Source organism: Littorina saxatilis, linkage group LG4 (genome assembly GCF_037325665.1).
Source record: "Littorina saxatilis isolate snail1 linkage group LG4, US_GU_Lsax_2.0, whole genome shotgun sequence".
Taxonomy (NCBI): domain Eukaryota; kingdom Metazoa; phylum Mollusca; class Gastropoda; order Littorinimorpha; family Littorinidae; genus Littorina; species Littorina saxatilis.
Window position 1 is genome coordinate 31626886 of NC_090248.1, and position 22756 is coordinate 31649641.

Here is a 22756-nt window from a genome sequence, read left to right on the forward strand (position 1 = left end):
TGTTCTCTTATGCACCAGTTCATCCAAGCTTGGGAACTGAACCCCAACCACCTTTTCTGCCTGTCTGATCACCTCTTGCCAGATGGCTCTTGTCCTCTACAGTAGCCCCATAGTACCATACCATGAGGTTGAAGGTCAAAAACACTTTCAATGCTGGCTCTGTAGAACATTGCCAGTATTTCAGGGCAGACCTTGAAACTGCTTGAGTTTCCTCAGAAAGTACAATCTTGAATTGCACTTGCTAACTACCTTGGCTATGTGTTTTGACCACGAGAGATCTGAACTGATGATGCAGCCCAAGTATTTGTACTCTTGTACTTGTTCTACCTTCTTCTCCCCTATCACTAGTGGCTCTGTTTCCTTTTCCCCTCTCCTAAAGTCTGTGATCATCTCTTTTGTTTTGCCCACATTGAGGTCTAGGCTGTTCTGGTCACACCACTCTACTAGTTTGTCCACCTCCTGTTTGTACACTGTGTCATCATCATTCTGTATCAGGCCTACCAGAGCTGAGTCATCAGCAAACTTCGAAAGTTTGCCATTGGTGGCTCTACAGTCGTTGGTGTACAGGGTGAAGATTGTCGGAGACAAACAGCAGCCTTGTGGACTCCCTGTACTGATCTCGAGGCTGTCTGAGATGACCCCGTCTACTGCCACGTACTGAGATCGACCCACCAGGAAGTCGATAATCCACTTGATGATCTGCGGACTGACTGACAGTGGGCTAGGTAATATTTCATGGTGGGGCTGATTTTTCAGAGAAATCAGAAAACATGGTTCGCTGTTGTTCTTTTTTGTCAAATTAAGCTATAGGGCCTCAGAGATTCCAACATTAGTTAGTATATGTGGATTTGTTAGCCAGGTATTATGTTGGTGTGTGACAGTTCAGAGAACCATGATGTAATTTCCTGTTTGGTCTGTTTGTCATAAATGTATTTGAGCCTCAGAGATTCCAAACTCGTTTGGTGGGGGTACTGGGTGCCAGGATTTGAGTTTGACACAGAAAACACAATTGTTTGAAGTACTTTGGGCCAGATTTTAATCAATTTCTTTGGTTTGTATTTCAGACTCCCAAAATCTGGTGACAACTTCAGAAGTATGGGATATTAAACACCTTTTACAGGCTGAACAGTGAAGGAGTTGTTAACTCCTGCAAGGAGCAGGCAAGTTCAAGGCTTATGTGTAATTCTCAGTAATCTGACAAATAAGGCTGTGTTCACATATCCTGTTTTTTATGCACAGGAATATGCCTCCCAGGAGGGCAGCGTCAAGGCGGGTAGCCGAAGTGACCCGAGCCGCTGCAGGTCGGCCGAGGGCCAGCAACCAGACAGCCTCGCAGCGACAATCCGGTGGGTTTGAGTCAGCCACAGCAGGAGGGGAAGAAAGCGCCACTGCTTTGGCCGCGGTATTGGCAGAACTACGCAGGCTGGGGGAGCGGCAAGAGACCTGCCAAGTGGCCATTGTCTCGCTCCAGAAAGACAACCAATGTCTGCAAGAAGCTGTTTCGGGTGATCGTGAGGCCATCGCCTCAACATCGGGATCGATGACAACCGGTACCAGCAATTCTACCCTGTCTGGCTCGGTTGCCAACCTGGTCAACACAATCACAGGTGAGGCGGCCACCCAATTGGTGCCTGTTGTTTTGTTCGTCGAGGATAAAGTTAAACGCAGGATCTGGGGCCCGGGGCGTCAATCCACAATGACAACTGAAAAGTTTCAAATGGAAGCGTGTCAATGTTAATTGTAATTCAATCTGACAATGATCTCTTTCCTGCGTTCATGCGGTTGCAAACAGACCAGAATTGGTTCTGTTCTGTTCACATAGTACTTTGAGTTCACTTACATGCAAGGGTGATGCACAGTATTCCTATGGAGAGAACTTCATCTTTAAGTGTACTTCGATTAACTGAAGATATTCAATTGTTTACTTCAATGTGGGAGGTGTGCAATGTGTAAATACTCATCAACTCAGTCAGTAAGATTTATGTGCAGGTGTATGATGCAGAGCTGTCAGCCCCTATGAAGCTTCATGTGTAGCAATCTTGAATTTATAGTGTAGCAAATGGTGTTTATCTTTAAGTATTGCATCATCTTATAATCCACTGCACCTACATGTTTATATGTCAAGACACAAATGTTGCAATAACTGTGTTCAGACAAGAAAACAGCAGCAGGAACAAATGAACATTGTAGAGTGTCTGTATAACGAAGTAGCATTTTCTGTTTTACAAGTAGCATGCTACATCGAAAGCGTAATAGTCTGCAGCTCTAATTGGGCCACTAATGCGGCATGGTGCTTTTGGATTCCACAAGTTATTTTGCATGTTGTTTTTAAGGCAAATATGTCAGAAGCTCCTAAAGAACTTTAGTGGGTAAGCCTGTGACATTGTTGTCCACATAGAGAATACTATATGGTTTCCTATGAAATACCAGTTTTACACAAGTTGTGCTTTTAAATATTAAACTGCGAACAATATTTCAAAACACTAGTGTAAAACTGGTATCAAACAGGAAGCCATGTAGTATTCTGTTTATCCTACATACAGGGTTCGTACAGGTCATGGAAAGTCATGGAATTTGATTTTAATTTTCCAGGCCTGGAAAGTCATGGAATTTCAATTCAAGTCATGGAATTTAACATAAATAGAAAGAAAAAAAATTAACCTTTAGCACGCCAGCTTTCTTTCGAGTTGTTTCTTGACAACAAAAAGTATGCGGAATTGGAACGAATTACCAAGGAAGATCTTCGCAATGAACTGTGTATCGCGGTGAAAAAAATGACAGTTCGTCAAGTCACAGTGTTAGTGACGGTTATGAAACGGAATTTACGAAAGTGCAGATGGATACAAACAGTGGCTGGTCCAGTTTAGTGAAATGACAGGACCAGCAAACATTACCGATAATCTGACTGCGTAGCAAATGCTTGACTTGCTTGTCAAAGAGACACTGCGTAGAAACTGACTCAAATTCAGTGCAAAGCAAGCCAGTGTCAAAACTGGCAGTGACAAGATGTAAAAAGTTTGCGTGTTCGAAAATGGCGACCTGTGGATCTAGTCATGGAAAATGTTATTGAGGCTCATGGAAAAGTCATGGAATTTTGTTTCTAAAAACCAGTGGGGACCCTGTACATACTGTTGCATGTTCATTGCTGTAAATGTCCCTTTGTCGAAGCGCCCAGATTGAAGAAGCTTAAAAATTGAACCTGGATCTCTCCGAATGCCTCGTGTAATCTTTTATGTCAAAGCAAGGAAATGTCACTGGTGTGGTGTTTACGTTCTTAAAATTCTTCCGAGTGTTCAAAGAAGGACGCTTGTTTCGGTATTGGAGGCAGTGAAAAATCAGGTCCTTGTCAGACAAGACCTCTTTACACATGCAATGTAGAGTGAATGGTATTGTTATGACATGAGTGGTATGTCACGTTAGTGTAATAAGTTGTATTCTTACACGCTCCACAAAGGCACAGAGTACGGGGAGCCATCCAGCGGGTTGATCCTGGTGGAGTAGCTGTCAGAGCTTTGGCGTTGAGGCCCACGAGACGTCGTCTGTACCAAGTATCAGGACCAAACGCTCTCTGGCATCTAGACGGATACCACAAGTTGATATCGTGAGTACAGCTACAAATACATACACTGGGCACAAAAAAAATCCTTTTTCAAAATTTGGTGAATGTTGAGTGTGTCCGGTGGTGGGGAGGATGTTGGGGGTTGTGCCAGTTTGAACATGGAATTTGAGTGGATTGATACAGGTGGCATAAGGAATTCTCTTAAACATTATTTTATGACGCTGGAATCTTTCTTTTAAGACCTACATAACCCTGAGATAATAAGGTCTTATAATGGGGGTAAACTTACAGAGGTTATGAGCAGAATATCTTAGAGAACAGCATACCTGCCAATTGCTACGATTTTGGCGCAGCATGCTCCGATTTTGCAGGAATTGCTACGCTGCTACTCTAAGCCCTGAGCTGCTACGCTAAAAAAAAAAAAAAAAATGACAAGCGTGCAAAATGTTCACTTATTGCTTGACAATCAACAATGAACATTGCATAACTAGTCGAGTACCGATGGCTGGGAACCACTCCGTTATGACTCGATATTGTCCACGTGACTTGCTTAGCAAATCGTGAATTTTATTGCAAGCATTCGCATTTCCGGTGACTCTATGCGCCAATTGTGAATTTGATTAGAATATGCAATGCACTTGTTAAGTTGTAAGCTGTGCACAGTGACGGTGTTAGAAGTGGAAACTGGAGGGAGACAGGATAAAAACGGGGAAACGTAAGGGTGGTGAAGATTATGGTGCAAGTTCCACGCCGATGCGGGCAAATCATTTTCAACGATTTTTGCCGAAGAATTCGACAGACTTTGCGTGTATAGGTAATAATACCTGCTATTCCGACTTGGTTGTGTGACAGACGTTTTCTTCCACACGAGATTACGTTGATTGTCTAAATCTACTTTTTGACGGAAGTGACCGAACAACTGTGAATGACGTCTCGTTATATGGGAATGACGTCACAGTCATCGTCACAGTCTGTATCTTTTGAAGCATCGCATTCTTCATGACGTCTTTCTGTGTCTGCATCCGCAAAATGTTTGTTCATTCCGGAATCTTTGTCATCTATGTTCAGAACTCTGTCCTTATAGTGTCAGACAAACAGGCCTCCTAAGCGAACCACTTTCCAAGGGAAGTTAAATTCGCGTATGGAAACAGTACTGTCGTCTAGGGTGCCGTTTTCAGTATTCTGAGCGTTGAAGAATCTGTAAAGAGAAGAAACGATAACAGCAGGAGAAATAAAAGTCGTGTGTGCATTTTATGTTTTTTTTGAGTGACGATTTTGAGTTTGAATCCGTTCTTGCCATGCTCCTAAAGCGTGTAACATACAATCTTGCATACGTTTGCTTTAGTAGTGGCAAAGAAGGAAAGCGTGTGACATTGAACTATGTTTAGACGGTTGTAATGTCGTAGAGCTCTCAGAATCTTACAAACGTTTTTGATGGCATTTTAAATGCGGGCTTGCGATTCAAATTTAAGATTATGCGAGTGCTACGCTTATAAACACCAATTGCAACTCTGACATTGGGTGAAAGTTCCAAAATGCTACTCTTTGGGCTTCACAGGGGTTGGCAGCTATGAAACAGGGTCTTGAAAATGTCTTGTTTGGGATCGTAAAAGGAAGGGCGTCTTCTAAGGGGTAGGTGGGTAACGAAGGTGAGTCGTGTGCAAGTATTTGCTTTTCTTTTCTTTTTATTTTGTCATTTTCTGGATATGTAATGAAAGACTGGTCCATTGATGATTTCCCCACGGAATACAAAACATATTCTGGTTATACCTTACCATTTCTACTGGGTGGTTATTTAAATTTGGTTGCTTGGTGGTTTTTTGACTCACATGCGAAGCAAAAGTGAGTCTATGTACTCACCCGAGTCGTCCGTCCGTCCGTCCGTCCGTCCGTCCGGAAAACTTTAACGTTGGATATTTCTTGGACACTATTCAGTCTATCAGTACCAAATTTGGCAAGATGGTGTATGATGACAAGGCCCCCAAAAAACATACATAGCATCTTGACCTTGCTTCAAGGTCAAGGTCGCAGGGGCCATAAATGTTGCCTAAAAAACAGCTATTTTTCATATTTTTCCCATTTTCTCTGAAGTTTTTGAGATTCAATACCTCACCTATATATGATATATAGGACAAAGTAAGACCCATCTTTTGATACCAGTTTGGTTTACCTTGCTTCAGGTCAAGGTCACAGGAGCTCTTCAAAGTTGGATTGTATACATATTTTGAAGTGACCTTGACCCTGAACTATGGAAGATAACTGTTTCAAACTTAAAAATTATGTGGGGCACATGTTATGCTTTCATCATGAGACACATTCGGTCACATATGATCAAGGTCAAGGTCACTTTGACCCTTATGAAATGTGACCAAAATAAGGTAGTGAACCACTAAAAGTGACCATATCTCATGGTAGAAAGAGCCAATAAGCACCATTGTACTTCCTATGTCTTGAATTAACAGCTTTGTGTTGCATGACCTTGGATGACCTTGACCTTGGGTCAAGGTCACATGTATTTTGGTAGGAAAAATGTGTAAAGCATGTGAGTCGTATGGGCTTTGCCCTTCTTGTTAAACAATAAACACCCCTTCAAGTTAACAGAGAAATAAGCAGAGGGGGGAATACTTTTCGGTGAATACCAAGCTACCTAGTCCTAACAAATAACCACCCAGCAACCAGTCTGAATCCTCGATAGCTCATAGGTTGAGAAACCACACTGTGTGGTCACTGCTTGGTGACTGAAAAGTTCTGAATGCTCAAATATTCGAAAGAGGAAAGAGCTCATACATACTGCATTTACACTATTCATTTCAGGTTTCAACACACAGAATCCAATATAAGATCCATAAGTTTGGTTGTTTTCTAAATCAAAATCTACGTTGTACCAGACACAAGGTCTCAAGGCAAGTAACTCTCATATTTTGTGTAGAAAATAGAGTTGTTCCCATTTTGCATTTGTACAAATAACAAGAAGAGCAAACGCTCGATCGAGTCACTTTCGCAGTTCTGAATATTATATGAGGCATCAGATGGACAGGAAAAAATTGCTATTCACAACACAATGAGTCACGTTCACATAAAATTTGAGCCCGGTCACTTTTATAGTTTCTGAGAAAAGCCCAACGTTAAGTTGTGTGTTGCCGAACAGAAAAGGCTAGTTATCTCCCTTGTTTTTCTGATAACGTTCGTAAAAGGCTACAGATGTAAATACTTTGATGTAAAGAATAATCCTACAAAGTTTCAATCACATCCGATGAACTTTGTCAAAGATATAAAATGTCTAATTTTTCCTTTGACGCTGACCTGTGACCTTGAAAAAGGTCAACGGTCAACGAAACCATCGTTAAAGTGTAGAGGTCATTGGAGGTCACGACTAAACAAAATATGAGCCCGATCGCTTTGATAGTTTCCGAGAAAAGTCCAACGTTAAGGTGGTGTCTACGGACGGCCGGCCGACGGCCGGCCGGACAGACTAACACTGACCGATTACATAGAGTCACTTTTTCTCAAGTGACTCAAAAAGACAGTAATCTGTAGGTCAATTATATTTCACTTCATAAATAGAACTTTTTTTCCCGAGATACTTAAACATGAAAAGAACGCAAAAATATTTGCCTTATCGTCTTAGCAGAACAACTATGTACTTTATTTTATTCGAAATTAAATTAACTGCTATAAAGAGTTTGCAGAATTGGCTATTTTCACAGAACTCTTCAACCATGGATTAATCACATGCTTGTGCAGGTAGACTGGCTGAGTGAATAATACTTGATCAAAATAATTATGTGTGCTGTGGGCAGGCTGTCTGTCTGTCCAAGGACAAAAAATGTAACGTTGAGCTGTTATCTCAGAAGTTTATACAGCTAGACCTCTGAAACTTTGCACACTTTTAGGGTTTGATGATTTCACGAAGTGACCCCAGTTTCGTTGACCCTCATCAAATTTTGGGGTCACAGCGGGGTCATGTTCGTTTAATAAAAACTTAACGTTGATGTTATCTCAGATGTGTTTTTAGCTAGAGCTTTAATAGTACGCACACTTCTAGGTTTTGATAATCTACCAACTTGACATAAGATTGTGGGCGGGGATGTAGCTCAGTCGGTAGCGCGCTAGATTTGTATCCAGTTGCCTGCTGTCAGCGTGAGTTCGTCCCCACGTTCGGCGGGAGATTTATTTCTCGGAGTCAACTTTGTGTGCAGACTCTCCTCGGTGTCCGAACACCCCCGTGTGTACACACAAGCACAAGACCAAGTGCGCACGAAAAAGATCCTGTAATCCATGTCAGAGTTCGGTGGGTTATAGAAACAAGAAAATACCCAGCATGCTTCCTCCGAAAGCGGCGTATGGCTGCCTAAATGGTGGGGTAAAAACGGTCATACACGTAAAATTCCACTCGTGCAAACCACGAGTGCATAAGAAGAAGAAGACGACATAAGGTTGATTGACCTTCGTCACAGCCCACTTCGTCAACATCACGGGCCAAAGAATCTAGACACAGCCATCGTCGAACGCTGAAGAAGAAGAAGATTGACCTTCGTCAAGTTTTGGGGTCACAGGGGGTCATGTTCGAATCAAAATATCTTAACATTGATGTTATCTCAGGTGTTTTTGAAGCTTGAGCTTTGAAACTTTGAACACTTGAAGGATTTGATCATCTACCTACGTGACCCTAGTTTGGTTGATCCCTGTCACATTTTGGGGTCACAGTGGGGTCAAGTTTGTAAAAGCTTTACATTGCGGTTTTCTCAGTTATTTTTATTAAATTTCACTGAATTGTATGTGTTATTAACCAGCTGACATTACCAAAATTTTGCTTATTTTTATCAAATTTTAGAGTCCCAGCAGTTAGTGGAATCCTCCTTTTAAGACCTACAAGACCCTTAAGGCTTATGGACATGACGAAGAAAAGTCATATAAAGCAATTGCTTTTCTTGATTTATTTCTTTGCAAAATTGAAGAAAGGTGGATTAAATGGGTTACACACCTTTTCTCAATGATATATATTAAAAATAATGGTCTTGATTCTCGGTCATGAAAAAGCACTTTGACCATTACTTTTTAATATTTACTGAGCATGTTACCTGTACTTATTTCCCAATAACTCTTTAATCAGAATTTGTGTGGTGAAATCACATATGGAAACGGATCTCTGTTTGTTATATTGCAGGTGGAAAATGGTGATTCATGGGGCAATCGATGGCTTTAGCCGGGCCACTACCTTCCTCCATGCCACCGAAACAACAGGTCAGAGACCGTTCGGGATCTGTTTTTGGGTGGAACCCAACGCTTTGGACTCCGCATGGACCATGGTGGCGAGAATCTGGATGTCGTCGCCCTCATGAATGAACACAGGGGAGAAGGGAGAGGCAGTGCGATGCAAGGCCGCAGTGACCATAACCAAAGGATCGAGCGTCTCTGGCTCGACGTCTGGAAAGATGTGGTGAACCCTTACCATGACCTGTTTACTGCAATGAGAACACCACAGGCAGAAGGTGGTCTGGGGATACTGAACATGGACAATCCCATTCACTTGTGGGCCCTCCACTATGTTTTTCTGCCCAGGCTGAACCGGTCCCTACAGTGGATTGTGGAACAGAAGAACCACCAACCCCTGAGGACAGAGCGCAACAGAACTCCCCTGCAGCTCTTCTTCAGGGGGATGCTGGAGAGACGAGCCAGCACATCCACAGCAGTACAGGACTTCTGGAAAGGGAGAAGCCTTCAATCGATAATCGAGGACCATCCTTTGCCAGACAGTCGTTAGGATGTGCCTGCCACGGCTTGCCCCCTCTCTGAGGAACAGCTCGTGCAACTAACGGAGCGCATTGACCCTCGGAGTGGGCCACCCACCAATCAACATGGTCAGATGTTGTTCTCCAGTTCGTTGCCAACATGCTCGAGTAAAAAAAAAGTTAGCTTGTGGACACCCCAAACCTGAAGTGTATAGCAGACCTGTGAACCCATACGATTTTGCCATATTTTGTACGCTTGATTGTCCAGACTACAAGCAGATTGGTCAGTGGAATCACAAGAAAAATTCATTGTCTACTTTTATTTACAAGCGCATTCCAAAGCCGATCCAGTGTTTTGACACGTGATTACTGCTTTTGTCAATGAAAGAAGCATTCGTTTTAAATTGTAAACTTATTAGGCTACTTGCCCTATCCGCTCCAGCCACGTAATCGTGCAATAAATCTGCAATATCTTGCATGGCGTTGGGAGGTGTGCCTCAATTTGCGGGTTTGCTTTGAGACCTCAGAGTAAGGATGTGTCTGGGTGCAGACACTTCGCCTTCAAAAAAGTTAATTTGCACTGAGCAGCATTGGGCTGCAACAATGAAAGCCTCAAAAACAATCATAAAGTTTGTTCAAAGTACCAAGCATGGTAGAAGGTATAAGCAACTGTTTTTTTCAAATTGGTTTAAATCTGCGCTCTAATTCTAAACCAATCTTTGTAAAGTGGAAAGTCATTCAAATAAAGCGAAATTATGTCCGCTGTGTATTTTATTATTTTTAAACACAGGTACTGCACCACGAAAACAATATTGCTAAAAAAAAAAAAAAAAAAAATATGTACACTTTGTGAAAGAAAGTTGTAAAGAAAGTTTTACACAATGATTTGCCATTAGGTTACCTGTTTAATTGCACCAAACAGACATGGGATTCTTCCGTAAAATTACGGAATTCCGTAAATTTTTAGGCTCCAGGGATCATTCTTGAGATTCGTGCAAATCCGCTGAGAAAATGTTGGGATATATGTAGGTAAAGACCCAAGTTTTTCGGCCGGTCCGCTGATCGCGACGCTCCATTCCATACTATTCTTGAACGGTTGGTTCCTAAAACGGTCAGACTGTTGCTGGTCGATCCGTATGGGAACGCGCTCTGTGTCTTTGTCTCCTACAGTCACCGTTTCAACGTAGCTATCGGGGATTCAGTATAAGCTAAAGCATACCGTATGAGAATGATTCGGCGCCATTTTTACATCGCTTCGAGCCACTTGCCAAAATGATGAGGAAGCTAAAGCGAGACGAAACCGTTCTATCCCGGGAAATTGACCAGCAGAAGTACAAGAAAAATCTCTGGAGATTCGACTGGCTCGATGAAGTTGTATCATTGAGCTGGAAATACGAGAAAGGCCAGAAGACACAAGACGTGAAACTGAAAGTTGGCGATGCTTTTGCTAAAATCAACTTGCCGGGAAAAGCTTAGTGCACTTTGTGCAACGATGTTAATGTTATCAACTACGGTTCGAATGGAAAGACTGCCCTCAAAAGCCACTTGAAAAGCAACAAGCACCTGACTATCCTGAAAACCCAGTCGTGTAATCAGTCACTGGAGTCGTTTGGCACCGACAAGGTAAGAACATTGAAACCACACCGTCACACGCCACCCCCCCCCCCCCCCCCCCCCCCGCCTCTCTCTCTCTCTCTCTCTCTCTCCTCCTTATTTTGAGTCTTAGCGTAAAATTAATTTGAGAAACATGGGAAGGAAGAGAAAGGGGGGGGGGGGGTGGGGGGGGGGGGGGGGCTATGATTAAGCTGAAATATGCATTTCAGGGCCATTTTTGTGTGTCTAAAATACTAAAAACCTTCAGCTTCTGGGGGCGAAGCCCCCAGACCCCGACCAGGGGCGTTGCCCCTGGACCCTACTGGGGGCCTTCTGCGGCCCCCAGACCCCCACTTTTTTTCCCCTTAATTATCACTTTTTCTGAATCCCATGTCTGACCAAATTTCTTTTGATGTATCTATAGTATAGATTTATAAGGTTGAAAATTGCTGAAAGTTTTTAAAACAGACTATTGTTTTTGAAAAAGACCTTAGTGTATTTTTAGGTTTATTGATGCTAGATATATTTATATATATATATATATATATATATATATATATATATATATGGCTTGCCCAATCCAACGTATAAAGGAACTCATTGTTATTCAGCCATTAACCTTCGCCGGCACTCGTTATCGACTACACACGGACGCATTCGTGGGGCCGTGCAGACCCATGCTTCTCAAAGAAGGAAAAATGTGCATATCCTTTCGTGGGGCCGTGCAGACCCATGCTTCTCAAAGAAAGAAAAATATGCATATCCTTCCGTGGCACTCGTGGGTCCGTGCGGACACAGAAGGGTGTTTGATGCAAATATCTCTTAAACGAGTTGGAATTTTTTAATGAGCTTTTAGAAATGCCTCAGACACCTAAAAAGCTATCATCTCCTAAAAGCTCATTAAATTTCAGTGATAATTAATTAATTAATTAATGGTCAAATTTAGACTGCACACGGTATTTGGTAAAATATTATGGGTCTGCATGGCCCCACGAGTGCCACGGAAGGGTTTGCACAATTGTCCTTCTTTGAGAAGTATGGGTCCGCATGGACCCACGAGTGCCTCGGAAGGGTATACACGCTTTTCCTTCTTTGAGAAGTATGGGTCCGCACGTCCCCATGAATGCTTCCGTGTGTAGTCTAAATTTGACCATTAATTAATTAATTAATTAATTAATTATCACTGAAATTTAATGAGCTTTTAGGAGATGAAAGCTTTGTAGGTGTCTGAGGCATTTCTAAAAGCTCATTAAAAAATTCCAACTCGTTTAAGAGATATTTGAGACAATGACAAAAGGTGACGTTTTCATGTCAGTATGTCCCAAATGACATCACCAGTACATTTTTCATTCTATCTAATCTGTTTTCGTTCTATTTTTTCTAATAACATGCGTTAACAATTGATTGCCAACTGGAATGGAAGAGCACAAAAAGTGTAACTTGATATGTAGTTTCTCTAGAGGGAAAAACATCTTCCACTTTCATGTCAGTGTGTCCCATGCAACATACATTTGCCAAACAGCTATGTGTTAGTAGATTATTTGTTAGTGGTATAGAAAATACTGATCAACAATCAAAGTCAGTTTTCACATTCATTTTCTACCTATTTCTTATTTGTTTATTCTTTTGGCAATGGTGAAATGTCAGCAATCGTGTGTCATTCGGGACAGTAGACATGACACCTGACCTTTTGTCACTGTCTCATTTGCAATCAAACACCCTTCTGGGTCCGCACGGACCCACGAGTGCCTCGGAAGGGTATACACGCTTTTCCTTCTTTGAGAAGTATGGGTCCGCACGTCCCCACAAATGCTTCCGTGTGTAGTCTAAATTTGACCATTAATTAATTAATTATCACTGAAATTTAATGAGCTTTTAGGAGATGATAGCTTGTTAGGTGTCTGAGGCATTTCTAAAAGCTCATTAAAAAATTCCAACTCGTTTAAAAGATATTTGCAATCAAACACCCTTCTGGGTCCGCACGGACCCACGAGTGCCGGCGAAGGTTAAAGACATTTTCCGAATTACAATGGTTTAATAGCCAACTTGCACAATACCCCTTTTGAACAGCTCTCTGGTGCGAAAGATAAGGAAGGTTCACTTCCCTACGGGCAAACGTTTTGCTCTCACAAGCACTGGTGTTCTCTGGCTTGTGTAAAAAAACCAAAATAAAATCTCAATCGCCTTACTTTTGTATACAGGACATGCTTGGGTACTTTGAACGAACTAAAGGATTATTCTTGCGGCTATTATTGCCGCAGCCAATAAACCTTTAACGACTTTGTGTGTGTCGGTGTGTGAATGCTCTGATTTGTTTTGCTATTGTGTATTGCCGTGAGCTCTGGCGAGAAGGGGTGATTAATTTATGTTCATTATTATTAGGCCAAAAAAAAAAATTGTCTGTTTAGGGTAACATGACCAAAAAAAGTAGGGTCGGTAGGTAGGTAAAGTTTTTTTTTTTTTTTTTTGTTTTTTTTGTGTAAATGCTATGTTGGCTGAACATTCACTTCTTATATTTGATGAATACATGTTTCAAAACTAACGTATAAATAAAACAGAGAGAAAGGGAGAGAAAGAAACGCCAAATGTCTCTTTTTAGCATTTTTACCTCTTTTTTTTTTTTTTTTTTTTTGAAATCAAAAAAAAGTTTTTGGGTCGGCGCCAAATCGATAGGGTCGGTCGGGTTACCCTAAACAGACAATTTTTTTTTTTTGGCCTTATGTCTCCCTGTGTTTTCACAGCTGTACAGAACAGTGAAAGGGATACTCGTTCAAACTTTGGTATGATGCCATGAGCGCCATAGTTTAACTAGAGTCAAATCAGTTATTTTTCTTTTTATATTCAATGGTGCCTCATTCACCCATATTCATCAGAACATAAGCTTTTTGCAACGTTCATTGAAGGTCAAGGTCCCTTTAAGTTATCTATCAAACCTCATAGTGGTGTTTATTGTTTATGGTTAGTGTTTTCCCCTGGAGCAATTTTTTGATTAGTGCTTTTGTGAACAAGAAACAATTAACAAGTGGCTCTATCCCATCTCCCCCCCCCCCCCCCCCCCCCCCCCCCCCCCTTCCACGTGGCGATATAACCTTCGTGGTTGAAAACACCAAATAAAGAAAGAAAGTGTTTTAAACATTTTCAGTTCTCCATTTAGTTTGGTGAAGTAGTGTAGAGCATTTTTTGAACATCAATAATCATGTATGAATTTATTGCATGTTTGTTGCTAGAATATTAATCATTCTTCTGCTGAAGAACTTTGTGCCTGATGAAAGTAAACATTGTGGTCAGTCGCATAGGTACCCCCCGCGGGTTTGGGGGAAGAATTTACCCGATGCTCCCCAGCATGTCGTAAGAGGCGACTAACTGATTCTGTTTCTCCTTTTACCCTTGTTAAGTGTTTCTTGTGCAGAATATAGTCAATTTTTGTAAAGATTTTACTCAAGCAGTATGTAAGAAATGTTATGTCCTTTGTACTGGAAACTTGCATTCTCCCAGTAAGGTAATATATTGTACTACGTTGCAAGCCCCTGGAGCAAATTTTTGATTAAGTGCTTTTGTGAACAAGAAACAATTGACAAGTGGCTCTATCCCATCTCCCCCCTTCCCCCGTCGCGATATAACCTTCGTGGTTGAAAACAATGTTAAACACCAAATAAAGAAAGAATAGGCACCCCCTAAAATCAAAGGTGAGTTTTAGATACTAAAATGTGCCAACAATTTTAACAGCACACCCGAGTCCCCTTTTTACTTTAGTTGCAAGATCAGTACATGTTCTATCACGGAATTTTGTTTTGTTTTTGTAATTATGTGTATTTAGAGATTTTTCAAACCAAACTATTAATCTTTGAGCTCAGATGTCCTACTTTTTGACGTATTGGTATGTTTATTCAAGGTAAGCTAGACGAATCATTTGTATCAGGAAACTAAAATAAATGAAATTCTGATTTTATGTGAAAAATTGAATCAGTATCACAACAATTTCAAAAATTATTCATATTATGTGCTGGTTAATGACTATTAAATTTGCAAGCCAAAGCTCTGTTTGCATTCTGAATTTTGCATGTAAATGTCCCATTTCAAAGATCACCTATATATTTAGGTGTGTGTGTAGTCTTTTTAAGAACATCAATTATATACATTTATTGGATCTTGATTGCTTGAATGTGTATGACACATAATTCTTGTGTATGAATAAATGTGTATGACAAGTTTGAATATTGGATAATACAAATTGTTTGTATGGATTTTGATTCCTGTATGGTGAGGCAATGAACATGTGCGAGTGAGATGTCTATGATGGACAGCAAAATGTAGTTATGGATTCATGGCTGCTAGTCTCATTTCCAGTCATATTAAAAAAAACAAGTTGTTTTTACAAAAACACAAAACACAACTCAAGTTGTCTGCCACAAATACAATTAATTTTAATCAAACAAGTGTCATGCAGAAAATCCACTTTAAATAAGGAAAATCATCACAAAATGGAATGCATACTTTATGTTTATCACATCACAAGACACACTGGTAATACTTGGCAGGTGAGAGTTAACCCATCACACAATGGAATGAATATTTTTATCACATCATTAGACTGGTATTACTTGGCAGTTGAGAGTTAACCTATCACAAAATGGAATGAATACTTAATTTTTATCCCATCATAAGACTGGTAATACTTGGCAGTTGCGAGTTCATCCATCACAAAGTGGAATGAATACTTTAATTTTATCACATCATAAAGAATACATCGGTTCTACTTGGCAGGTGACAGCTGAACAGTTAGCAAAACAGTCACTATTTAATACTGGTTACAGAGACGAGGAATTGAGGCTGAAATTTATAAACTAAACAAGAAAGCTGAAATTGTGTGAGCCGTTTGTTCGTTCATGGGCTGAAACTCCCACGGCTTTTACGTGTATGACCATTTTTACCCCGCCATTTAGGCAGCCATACGCCGCTTTCGGAGGAAGCATGCTGGGTATTTTCGTGTTTCTATAACCCACCGAACTCTGACATGGATTACAGGATCTTTTTCGTGCGCACTTGGTCTTGTGCTTGCGTGTACACACGGGGGTGTTCGGACACCGAGGAGAGTCTGCACACAAAGTTGACAGCAATAATAAATCTCTCGCCGAACGTGGGGACGAACTCGCGCTGACAGCGGCCAACAGGACTGAGCTACATTCCCGCCCTTGTGTGAGCAGTGACCTTCACTACAGAGGAGTGTAAAACTATAAAAGGAAAAGCAGTAGACAACGCCAGTTTTGGTTAATTTGGTAAAACATAAAAACAGACTATCGTTACACAGGGCACGAATATCACATTATCATAACTGTTACAAACGCTTTTGAGTTTATTAATTTGTATACCATTATGAGACAGTATAACAAAGTTGTTAGCGTGCAATTGATTTGTTTGTATCCGGTTTATGGTGTATATTGCCAAGTTTTGTATGGGACACTGTAACGCTAGTCCGAGTGCTTTTGATATTTTGCTGGCAACGTGTTATTCGTGTAGTAGGGGGGTTGAACCATTTATTCTGTACATTAGGTAACTGATACCTGATATGATGTGAAGTGCTTAGTTTACTTGATCAATAGTCGAGAGAAATACAATGCTTTACATGTTTTCCATGGACAGCGTTACACGGAACACGAAAAGCAGGCAACATAATGACAAACAGTGGTGCAAAAAAACAAATAAGAACAGAACACACTCTTGAAACACAACGGCAATTTAAATAATGCAAAACACAAACATCAAATCTTCGAAAGTCTCTCTCTTGCATTTAATAGCAAGTAAGAAATGATGTACGGTACAGGCACCCAAAATAAAGCTTATTTTACTGAGAAAAAAAACCCACACACACCTTGTCTTAATAATTTTAAGATTTCAAAGTTCAACGTTAAACACCCCCCCCCCCCCCTGCAAAAAGCAAAGAAAACAATCAAAACAAAAACAAGGTATGTAAAGGAGTATAGGAAACCGGTTAAATCAGGGTCATGTTTTTTTTTTCCTTTGCAGCATGACCTCAAATAATTCAGTTTGAATACATTTGTGAATTCTCTTCAAAATTGCAGAACAAACATTTTTTCGCAGGGTGTGTACAGAAAGAAACACCAACACCTACGGCTACCAAGCAAAAATAATGCGAAACACAAACATCAAATCTTCGAAAGTCTCTCTCTTGCATTTAATAGCAAGTAAGAAATGATGTACGGTACAGGCACCTAAAATAAAGCTTATTTTACGGAGGGAAAAAACCACACACACCTTGTCTTAATAATTTTAAGATTTCAAAGTTCAACGTTAACACCCCCCCCCCCCCCCCCCCAGGGTGTGTACAGATAGAAACACCAACAGCTACGGCTACCAAGCAGAAACTAAACGCACCATTGAAGGAAAGTTTTTACAATAAATAAAATCCACCCCCTTCAAGAACAGCCTGGGACAGCTTCTGCCTCAGTTCTTGACGTGTCGGGCAGACACCTGCATTCTGAGGGCACAAGTTGACACTCTGGGGAGTGGCTTTTCGGGTGTGTCCACAAACACCACGGTCAGAGGACTCTGGTACCCTCCTGGTACTGTGGACCGGCTCCCAGACATGAAAAACATGAAATCTGAGATGGTGGTTTCTCCGCACTTTCCATCTGAAACAAGACAAAAAAAGAAATTCTGAAATAAAGGAAACATCATCCCGCTTTCTTTATAAGCATACAAGTACCAGGACTCAAAAGAGAGGGAATTATTGCATGCTTGTGTTCATTTGTAGAAGCGTAGAAATGTTAAGCATGCTTTGCGACACAGAATGAAATGCTATTTTGAAAGCGTAACTTTTCTTGAGACTTTTTTTGAGCTGCTTGACGTTCAGTTTGATATGTGAAGGCAAACGAGATTCATTTTCCCAAATCTTTGGAGCTTTCAGGGGTAAAACCATGTGTTTATCATTTGCTGCTTTACATACAAGTTATTCTCCTGGGCCGTTTCCCATTTTGTGACATGTATTTTCAGTCCTTAAAACATGTATTAAATGGCAACTTGAATGTATACTCTCCCAAAAAAGAAACTTGACACAGGTAAACATTGATGTTTTTCAAATATATAATATATGTTAGAGGAAAGCACCAAAATTCTGTTTGAAGTTTGTCGGTTACATTGTTGCTAACAACTAACCCATAAAAAGAACATAATTGAACCAAGACTTTACTGGGTGGTCGCCCTTTTATTGAATTGCAAAAATTCTCGTCTGCACAAAAATCATGTGCATGGAGAGTATCGAGAGTATACATATTTTCTTTAGTAATAATTTTTTTTCCAGTAATACTCCAGGTTGTTAATGATGCAGACTTGCAACAAAACAACATAGAATATATATATATTATTTTCTTGGTAGTGTTAGCAGTATTCAAATTCATGTCACAACTTCCGGTTTCCATGTTATGAAGGTGCTTTACTTTAAAACCTTTGTATATTTACTGAACACTAAGACAAACAAAATGTGCAAGTATTTGTTATTCTATCTCTGCAGGCCAAGGATATTTATGAAACTAGTATTTGTGAATGAAATTAATTTGTACAGCTTAAATGTCTCAAGTTAAATTTAATAAAAAGTCTACTTTATAACATGGTTTTCCCTGGTACACAGCTCTGGAGATTAAAGCTGTGGTCTATTTATGACTTTCCTGGGCTACGAGGTTGAAAAATAGGGATACAATCATGTACAGAATTCTGTACAGCAAACGCTACCCGAAACCCCACCTATACGGCGTGTATGACCTTGAGAGCTTCAGTCAACGCTTGAATTTTTCAGGGATAACAGCCGGTTTGCTCTCTCAAGACTGATCATATTTTATCTTCAAGAGAGATCAAGGGGAAAAAATAAACGCCCCGGCGAAGATTCGAACTCTCGACTTCGTGTCTCATGTCCTAACCACTAGGCTACTGCGCCAATTGAGAAAATGAAGGAAAAACATTGATATGAATTCATGTTATGTTATTCTTGAAGCAGCATGATTTATATCTCTATCCGCCCATTGTTCAGAAGTTTGTTTGTTTGTTTGTTTGTTTGCTTAACGCCCAGCCGACCACGAAGGGCCATATCAGGGCGGAGCTGCTTTGACATATAACGTGCGCCACACACAAGACAGAAGTCGCAGCACAGGCTTCATGTCTCACCCAGTCACATTATTCTGACACCGGACCAACCAGTCCTAGCATTAACCCCATAATGCCAGACGCCAGGCGGAGCAACCACTAGATTGCCAATTTTAAAGTCTTAGGTATGACCCGGCCGGGGTTCGAACCCACGACCTCCCGATCACGGGGCGGACGCCTTACCACTAGGCCAACCGTGCCGGTTGTTCAGAAGTGAATACATGTATAACTATTTCTTAGATGTCTGGTTTCAACTGGCTTTGGAGAGATTCAATTACTGTTCTTGTCATTTTCTTGCATGTTGTAAATAGAGATATCGCAGCTATTTGCATGGCGCGAATGTCGTGTAGCATGACGGTGTAAACATGTACTGCGATTCTGTAAAACATGTTTGCAAATAAAGGCAAATTTTAATGTCAATTTTTACGTTTTTGCAACGCATAAATGATAATTCAAGCGTAGAATGATATAAAATTATCAATTTTTTATCTTTGACAATACTGGTGAAGTGGCCTAGCGGTTAAGACATCGGCCCCGACATTTCGAGGCCCCGATGCCTTGAGTTCGAATCCCTGCCAAGTCGTTTATTTTTTCTGCTCGATCCTTCTTGACAACAAATATGCTCAGCTCTGCGAGAGCAAACCAGATGTTACCACTGCAAAATTCAAGCGTTGACTGAAGCTCTCAAGGTCATACACGCCGTATAGGTGGGGTTTCGGGTAGTGTTTGCTGTACAGAAATCTGTACATGATTTTGTCCCTATTTTTCAACCTCGTAGCCCCGGAAAGTCATAAATAGACCACAGCTTTAACCCATATCAATCAAGGTTTGTTATGAGCCAAACGGCTTTCCATATGAGATTATATACGTACCACTGCCGCCGCCACCAAATAATCATAATATACACTTTACAACGGATTACACACACACACACACACAGATAACAAGGTAATCTTGAACTTTAGCGTGACGAAAATGCACCGAAAATGGTGTACGTTGTCAACCATGGGACATCATCTACACGAAAGAGTTGTCTCCCTTGTCTGGTCACACGGATAATTCCTTCTTTGATGGGTCAAATGCATTCGTACAGTTCATCATCGGAGTTCATTCCGTAACTTCAAAGGGATCTAAAATGACTTGTTATGATTACAAGTACAGGTTCTACAAATTTGGAGACTTAAATGCCTCTGAATTAAGAGCTATGAATTTAACACGCTAAAGTTCAAGATTACCGATAACACGATATAGCAGCTAGTCTCTCGCACCGAATTCCAATATTTTGCATCTTTGGTCAAAAACGCGTACAGGCCTCCCTTCAAGTTCAACTTCTGGATGTGGATGCCCCACTGACTCGGTGTAGATCGTCACAAGAACCGAATTCGTCTGATAAAACAATTAACTTACCCTGCTGTGCGAGCCTGGGCAACAGCGTTAATTAAAACTGCACTCGCAAACCTTCCAAAACATCAGGGACATTTGCCACCCCCGCCATCTTGAGCTGTTCAGTCTGTCAAAAGGCGGCAAAGCGAGGCGATGAAGACGCGTATAAGCTTAGTGTTTTTCATGTGGATTCCCAGTCCAAGTTTTTAAGTCGCTTAACCACGTGACTAATAACTGATTAATACAGGTGTATTTATTATTAAATACAGGTGTATTTAATTTTAAATACAGGTGTATTTATTTTTAAATACAGGTGTAATTATTTTTAAATACAGGTGTATTTATTTTTAAATACAGGTGTATTTATTATTAAATACAGGTGTATTTATTTTTAAATACAGGTGTATTTATTTTTAAATACAGGTGTATTTATCATTAATTACACCTGTATTTTATAATAAATACAGGTGTATTTAATAATAAATGCACCTGTATTTAATAATAAATACACCTGTATTTAAAAATAAATACACCTGTATTTAATAATAATTACACCTGTATTTAAAAATAAATACACCTGTAATTTATAATAAATACACCTGTATTTAATAAAAAAAATACACCTGTAATTAATAAAAAAAAATACACCTGTAATTAATAATGATACTTATTGTATACGTTTAAGAAATAAATACAGCTGTATTTATCATTAAATACAGGTGTATTTATTTTAAATTACAGCTGTAATAGTTATGAGCCAAACGGCTTTCCATACCTGCGTGCGTGCCGCCGGCGTGAGCGTGGGTTCGTCTGTGTCCGCGGTTTTTTCTTTAAGTGTATGATTGCGTGCTAACCAACACGAGACATTTGTTTGAGAAGAACATGTCGGTTTTGGGGTGACTGCAAGGGGTGGAGGTTGGGGGTGGAGGGGGGTTGTGGGTGGGTGGGTGGGGGGGTTGTTGGGGAGGGGGGGTGAGATAAGGGGATCATGTGTGTGTGCGTGGGGGGTATAGGGGATGGGGGGGGGGGGGGGGACAAGCCAGCTTATCTCTCGCTTTGTGATTTTCCTTCGATTTCACTGTTACCTTCACACGCCATGTACTCCGACTGAAGGGATCGAGTTATTCCACCGTTATCATGTGTGTAATGCCCCCAAAATGCGACGACTGAAACACAATCGCTTTTTCACACTTCCTCAATCCTAAAGATCTTCGGGTCGGAGATATCAGGCAGCGGCAAAGCTCATTTCAGCAAATCACTTGTATTAACTGAGTTGACACCGGGCAGGCCTATTCGGCAGTGAAACGAGTATTTGACTCACCAGTGCACAAGGAAATAAGAAGATAGCAAATCAATGTTCATCCTTTTGGTTCTATAAACTGTCACGGTAGTTTCATCGGTAATACATAGTATATATAGTATACACATACACCGGATGAAATGGGACGACACACATTCAGTTTCTGCTTCCTGTTGGCATGCTTTGGTAAGTATGTAAAAAGGAACAACAAACGATCCTTGTGTTTGTTTTTTTTAAACTGTACATACAGTGTGTCATTTGGATTTCTTTTGGCCAAGCGAGTGGGCTGGTAGGTTACTACTTGCATTTGTGTGTGTGTGTGTATGTGTGTGTGTGTATGTGTGTGTGTGTGTGTGTGTGTGCTTCGTTGGTGCATCATATCAAAATACTTGTTTACAATTTGATAATTCTGTCTAATATAATTATTTTGCAGTGCATTATATCTGATACATAATTCATCCGGCTTCAGTACAGGATAACATAGAGAAATCAAGACAAGAATAATAATAATAATAATAATAATAATAATAATAATAATAATAATAATAATAATAATAATAATAATAATAATAATAATAATAAATGAGCATTTATATAGTGTAACATCATAACTTTACAATTATGCTCTTTGCGCTTGACACATTTAAAATTTAAAACACAATTATACAAGCATTTACATCTACATTCATAGTCAACAATGCTTAATTAAAAGCATACACCATCAAACATACATTACACAAAATTCTTCCACTAACTAAGTAATAAAAACATGAATGTGTGTGTGTGTGTGTGTGTGTGTGTGTGTGTGTGTGTGTGTGTTTGTGTGTGTGTTTGTGTGTGTGTGTGTGTGTGTGTGTGTGTGTGTGTGTGTGTGTGTGTGTGTGTGTGTGTGTGTGTGTGTATGCATTTGGGTGAGCACTTAGTATTATTTTGTAGTTAAATATGTTGAATGTCCTCAATATGTTGATCCTTGAATTATTTAATGTTGATCCTTGAATTATTTAAAGATGTAAAGCGCAACTAAAAAAGCACCCA

General features: G+C 40.3%; 1 protein-coding gene across 2 annotated transcripts; it reads left to right on the forward strand.

The window, feature by feature from the left end:
* Positions 1–334: 334 nt before the first annotated feature.
* Positions 335–10988, forward strand: LOC138964495 (uncharacterized). 2 transcript variants are annotated; one of them, XR_011455123.1, is made up of 4 exons: positions 335–725; positions 1240–1607; positions 3455–3601; positions 8727–10988. XR_011455123.1 is itself a non-coding variant. In XM_070336470.1 (3 exons), the coding sequence occupies exons 2-3, from the start codon at positions 1244–1246 to the stop codon at positions 3499–3501; spliced, it is 411 nt and encodes a 136-aa protein (XP_070192571.1). In that variant the 5' UTR covers positions 335–725; positions 1240–1243; the 3' UTR covers positions 3502–4493. The 2 variants fall into 2 exon arrangements, 1 of the variants encoding a protein (XP_070192571.1); XM_070336470.1 differs by lacking the exon at positions 8727–10988 and having other exon boundaries at positions 3455–4493.
* Positions 10989–22756: the final 11768 nt, after the last annotated feature.